A 6,143-nucleotide genomic window follows, 5' to 3' on the forward strand; every position below is an offset into this window, starting at 1 on the left:
TCGGCCATCAAGCCAGCTCCGCTCTGCTTCCGGCCTCCGTGGGCGCCCACAGCGGCTCACGTGTGTCCTTCCACTTCTGCGCTCTCCAGAACCAGAGCCACCTGCTCTGCCAACGACCCCGGGGGACAGCCGTCCAAGGAACCTTGGCTTGGGGTCCAGTCTTGAGTTTAGGGTACGCATCTCCAACTCGGGGTTCTTGCGGGGGGCGGGGTTCAGGGGCTCGGGCCGTCTCAGCCATCACGCCAGCTCCGCTCTGCTTCCGGCCTCCGTGGGCACCCACAGCGGCTCACGTGTGTCCTTCCACTTCTGCGGCCGCTCCAGCCCGTCCCCGCTCACTGCTCCGCCTGGTCCCAGCCCCGTCACTCTGCATCTGGACGTGACCGGGCAGCAGCCTCCTGAAAATCCACCTGGCCTGCCGGCCACCTGGGTCTTCTCAAAACAGCCCCTCGCCTGCTCTAAGGCAAGGAAACGCCCACCCCCACGACACCTGGCACGCTCCTAGTGCCGAGGAACACACCTGTGCAGGGGCTCCCTGCTCCCCACCCTGATGTTCCACACGCGGGCACCCCGACCGTCCGCCTGTCCTGGTCCCGGCCGCCTGGCTGCTGCTCAGCTTCCGGCTGCAGCTGGTCCCTGGCAGGCAGACCGTCTGTGCCCACGCCGCCTCCCCTGCTCCCCTGCGGTCAGTCTCCTGGGTTTTCTAGCTGCTGGCAAACTCGGGAGGGGCCGAGCCTGCGCCCCATTCTGTCCCAGGCACTTGGTAAGTTCTCAGAAGGCCGCCTGCTGGACAAGGAACGACTCGGTCTTGACCCCAGGACTGAGATAAGTAGAACACTCACGTCTAATAACCACTGGGACGACAGCGCCTCTCGGGGGCATTCAGGCCTCTCTAGCCAACGAGTCTTGGTTTTAGGAAATGGGGAGGAGGTCGATTCTGGCCCGTTCTCAGGGCCCGAGAGTTGCCATGCTTTTTCTTGCAGACAGCTGTGCTTTCCGCCACCTCCTCGCGGGCTGTCGCTGTGACCGGCCTCCGGGGAGTCTACACGGAGCCAATCAGGGTGCTGAAACCTGCACCTCTGCATTTCCCAAGGGTCTGGCCAGAGGCGCGGGCTTCCCACGACCACTTCACCTCCTGACGATGTTCCTTCCTTCATTCCCCGGATTACCGGACAAGCTGTCAGCGAACAGGTCCTCAAGCTACGGGGTGGCTGAAAACCCTGGTCCCCGGGGCCCCCAGAGTGCCCGCAACGGGGTCACCGGGGATGGCCGCTAAACGCTGGACAGGAAGCAGGCGTCCCGTCCCCAGCCTGGCGGAGCCTAGTGCCTGCGGTCCGGGGCGCCCCGAGACCCGAGGCCCACGGAAAGGATGGGGTGGGGGGATGGCCGTCAGCAAACGGTGGCACCGACTCGCAGGGAGAGCCACTCAGCACGACAGGTCTGCGGAGGTGGCACTGCACCCGGGGCCGACGACGCGCGAGCCGGTTACACGTCTGCACGCGTTCCAGTGACGTCTGAGTCACCGACCAGCCTCAGGAGCTGAGAGCATCTCCCTATCAGGCGTCTGCAAGTGGCTCCGCTGTGACCCCGAGCCCATAGAGACCGTCCCCCTCAAGGCCTGGTCGGCGAGGCCGAGCGGCGAGAGTGTGCTCCCTCACAGCCCATGGCTGCCCCCACCGCCCGCACCTCTGTGCCCGACGCACCCCCACTGAACATGGAGCCCTGAGCCCCACGCGCAGGGGGTGGACGTGTTCCCGAGGCCGACCGTGGGGTCGCGGGGGTGACAGCAACGTCCCCTCACCGCAAGGTCGGCCCCGAATGTGTCTGGGAGCAGCACCGTCGTGCTCTTCCCGGTAGCTCGGAGGGGCTGTGGCTGAGTGAGCTTGAGGACAGGTGCGGTGACAATGGCCGTTGGCCATACAAGGGCTGCACGAAGCCCTTCGGCCCCTCACCCACTCGCCACCCACCAGGGACCGAGCTCAGAGAAACGAGGCTGTGCCAAGCGTAAGAGCACTCGGCGACGACCCCGTCTCGTTCCTTACGATTGTTCCCGTGCTTCTTCGGGACACCAGATACCAGCTGTGTCCAAAAGAGACTGGAGACGCCTCTGCGCGAAGCGAGGTTGTGAGTGTTCGGTCCGTGACAGCTCACGGGGAGAAGCGGGGGACGCGTCCTGCCTGAGTCCTTGCCGGACGCAGCGCAGACCCAGGCAGGGGACATGGGAACATGTCCGCAGCCCCCGCGGCTCCCTCGGGGTGAAGACCACGGCCTCGCCGGGCCCCATGTCAGAGAGCACCAAGAGGGTGGCTTCTGTTCACGGAAGCGGGCACGGGGACCGGTGTCACACGTGGCTGCATGGCAGCGGCTGCTCGCATCGTGTCTGGCGTTGGGTGACCGCCACCATGAGACCCGGGTGCTCGGGCCCTTCACGGCCTTCAGACAAACCACGGCCAGTGTCCCCTGAAGCAGCGACGCGGAGAAGCATTGCCGTGGTTCTCGCCACACACAGCAGCCGGGGCGCAGACAGGGCCAGGGGCTCTGCCCGGCGGAGGGTCCCGGCTCTTCCACAGCTCGAAGCGGGGTGCACACAAAGCACATAGCACCCACAAAGCAGCCCCTCCTCACACCTGGGCGCACACTGCAGTGCCGCCGCGCCTCTGGCAGAGACGGGGCCTGACACCCCGCGGGCCGTGCCAGCTGCCACTGCACAAACACCCGGTCATGTGTCCTACTCGATGAAAATAATAAAAGATGAAACGCAAAAGAAGCACGTGCCCGAGTCGCACGCAGATGCGCGCAGACGCGCACAGACACGCACACGCACACGCACACGCACACGCGGGTTTCGCGTGTCGAGCTCGTCGTCTGTGGCTCCCTGAGCCAGCTCCGCCACTGGCCTCCACGTCCCCACCCCACGGGGCCTGCCGCCCGCCGCCAGTGCTCGCTTGTTCCCACACGCGGCCACCCCAGCCAGGGGCCACCGTGTCCTGCCAGCTAATGTCCCAGAAGTGACTGCCCGGGGCTCGGCCGCGACGTGGACGGGACTGGGACGGGCGCCAGCCCCGCGGCCGAGGCCCCGGTGTCGTCCTCCGCTACGCTTCCGGGGGCGCCAGCCGCCTCGCTCCCCGCAGGTGTGAGGGGAGGGCCGGGGGGCTTCAGGAATCCGTGCTCCCCTCGGGCGGGTAAGACGACCAGCAGTCACCAAGATGGTGCCGGGCCCCAGAGGCGGGCGGGCGCCTGACACTGCCCACTTGGAAGAACGCTCCTTTCCCTCGGCGGGATTCTGCGGCCCCAACTGCCAACGGCCCCGAGCCTTCGATAACAAAGGGGAGGCGGCCGTCCAGGATGGAGGACGGGACTGGCCGCCCTGTCCCCCGCGCCGGCCCCCGGGCCCCACGGGCGCCACAGGCCGCAGCCAGCCCTCGGCCCACGCTGCCTTCCTCACAAGCGGCCGGCCACTCCCCTGGACAGCAGAGGCACACGAAGCTGTCCTCCCCAGACCCAGGACCCCAAACTGCAGCCCGGCCCACCCGCCAGCGCCTCCGCCTGCGCTAAGGCCTTGGCTGGAGCCGGCCGCTGCGTGGGGCCTTGATTTCGCCTGCGTTTTCTTAGGGACTTTGCGCTCTGTATTCTGCCCTCCACCACGTAAATCCGGCCCCCCCAAACGTAAGGCAGTGGACTCCTTGGGGCGATGGCGCCCCAGCCCCTTCCCTCCCTCCCTGACCCGAAACCCCTTCCTTTGTGAACTTTTCTGAGACACCGGGAGATGGAGACTCAGCGCTTTCGTTTTCAGAAAAGAAACGCACGAAGGAAAAGAAAACGCGTAACTTACGCTCCTGCAGGAGTGCACAGCTGCGGGCGGAGGAAAACGGAGGTGACCCACACGCCCCCGGCCCCGGAAGACTGGTCGAGGAGCGCCCGTCTCCGCTGTGCCGCGGAGGAGCCCGGCGGGGCATTCACCGCAGGCTGATGCAAGACGCCTTTGAGAGAAACCTCGCATTCTGAGGATTCCTGGGAAGGCGCCAGGGGTCCCAGCATCCAGCGTTCTGCACATTTGGTTTCAATTAGGAAGGGGGCTGGGAGGGAAGGAGGAAAGTCACCAATCAGAGCTGTCTTCTGCGGAGAGACTATTTCTCTTAACCCAGGGGACCGCGGGCAAAGCTGTAATTTCCAGCAGAACCCATTCATAGAAGAAAAAATATGTATAACCATAAGACGGCCTTAAAGACATAGCTGTCTTCGCCGTGTCCCCAAGCCCTCCCCTCCATCGGAGGCCGGTCCCGCCCAGTGACTCCGTGTCGTGCCTCTTACTCCGGTTGAAGCTACGAGCACAACTTAAGGGCCGGAGGCCGCTGCAGCCCCCGGGGCAGCTGGCTGGCGCCCACGGCATTACTGTTTGTTCTGCCCGTGAAATCACGGTGCCGAGATCCGGTTCGGTCCCCCCAGCCCCCGCCAAAAACACTGGATGCTGGGGAGGCCAGGATCCCTGTTTTTCTACCCAGTTCCCAGCTGGTCGCTGCCTCTGGGGGTCTGCTGTGGCCCTGGCCTCACGCAGCTGAATCAGAACATGAGTGTTTGCAAAGACTTCTTAAATTATTTCGCAGCTAAATCGAAACACGAGTGTTTGCAAAGACTTCTTAAATTATTTCGCAGCTAAATCCAAACACGAGTGTTTGCAAAAACTTCTTAAATTATTTCGAAAAGCCCTTTTCTTTTTTTTCCCTCTTTTTATTTTCCCTACCCGTGGCCGCGGCCAGGGGTCATGTGAGGCGGGAGTGCAGGCCCCGGGAGGACGCCTTGCTGGGCTCTCCAAGAGATAACTCCCAATCCTCCGAGAGATAACTCGTCATCGTCCACCGGTCGCGGCCTTAACCCTTCAGAGCCCGGCTCGTGCCTGCAAGCTCCCGCTGCCCCGGAGGCCAGCTTCTCCCGAGCACGGGCAGCGCAGGGCGAGGCCGGACTGAAGGTCAGGGGCCGGCGGGGGCGGACAGCAAGGGAGAGGCCGAGAAGGCCCAACCTGCCTTCGAGACACGGCCTCCACGTCCAGACACTTGCGTCCTGGGCTCTTGATCCACCACCGTCTCTCCTCCCTTGTGCTTGGACGGGCAGTCTGGGCCACACAGCCCCCACGACGAGCAAGAAGGGAGGTGGGCAAACAGGAAAGGGACCGCGAGGGACGGTCTCACAGGACGTTGGGAGCAGGAACTAGTTTGTAAGAGTGACAGGGGCGAGGAGGATTCCGATGGCGTGGCTCCGAAGAGCCGAGCTGGCAGTGTCAAACCCTAAAAGTCCCTTCAGCTCCTCGGAGAGTGGCCTTCCGCATCTGTGCTTCACGGCTGGAGGACACGGCACCCTTGGAGACGGCCCAGAGGGCAGCCCCTGAGACGGTGAGAGGTGAAACACAGGACCTCCGGGAAAAACTAGAAGCTGCTAACTCTTCTGATAACCCGGAGCATTTGAAGTCAGGTCCGAGGGTGACAAGGCTGGGACATGCAGCTCAGCTCAATCAATACACGTCAAGCAGGTGCTCGCCTGAGACAACTAAGGCACGTGGTGACAGAAATGGCCCCCGGCACGGACGGACGCCGGGGGAAGAAGCCGTGGGGAACGCATGCGCGGGAGCACCGCCGGCCGTCAAGGAGGAAGCCCCGCCACCTGCAACGCCGTGGACGGACCTTGAGGGCATCGCGCTAAGTGAGACAAGACAGATTTGGTCAGAGAAAGACAAATATCATGTGATCTCACTTAGCTGTGGAATCTTAAAAAAAAGAAAAACAAAACATCCAAACTCAGAAAAAGAGGTCAGACCACTGTGGTTGCCGGTGGCGGGGGCAGGGGGACTTGGAGGGAGGGGCCCGGAGGGGCAAACTCCCGGCACCAGGTCGGGAGGTCCTGGGGTGTGGTGGCCAGCATGGTGACCGCAGCCCGCGCTGCCGGGTGACGTATGGGACCGTGAGGGGGCCAGGCCCTGAGAGCTCCTGTCACGAGAACATTCTTTTCCTCTGTTACTTTTCCTTTCTTTTTTTCCCAGCATCTCTGTGAACCCAGGCAGTGACAGATGTCAATGACTTCTTAATAAAATGAGGGGAAAATTAATTTTTAAAAGAAAAGAAATAGCTCTAAAATCCCACAACTCTCTGGGCCAG

General features: G+C 63.2%; 1 protein-coding gene across 5 annotated transcripts in view; it reads right to left on the minus strand.

Annotated features, from left to right (window-relative positions):
• DDR2 (discoidin domain receptor tyrosine kinase 2) overlaps positions 1-4,214 on the minus strand; it is a 42,411-nt gene extending 38,197 nt beyond the window's left edge. Inside the window, exon 1 of one of the 5 annotated variants that reach the window (XM_025043921.1) lies at positions 3,830-4,021. In XM_025043921.1, coding sequence (XP_024899689.1) covers positions 3,830-3,997 — 168 coding nt within the window. In that variant the 5' untranslated portion in view covers positions 3,998-4,021. Of the gene's footprint in view, positions 1-3,829 lie in introns of all 5 variants that reach the window. The other 4 variants (XM_006907840.3, XM_025043922.1, XM_025043919.1 and 1 more) reach the window with 4 other exon arrangements.
• Positions 4,215-6,143: the final 1,929 nt, after the last annotated feature.

The sequence above is a fragment of the Pteropus alecto genome, unplaced genomic scaffold (genome assembly GCF_000325575.1).
Source record: "Pteropus alecto unplaced genomic scaffold, ASM32557v1 scaffold101, whole genome shotgun sequence".
In the NCBI taxonomy this organism is placed as follows: Eukaryota; Metazoa; Chordata; class Mammalia; order Chiroptera; family Pteropodidae; genus Pteropus; species Pteropus alecto.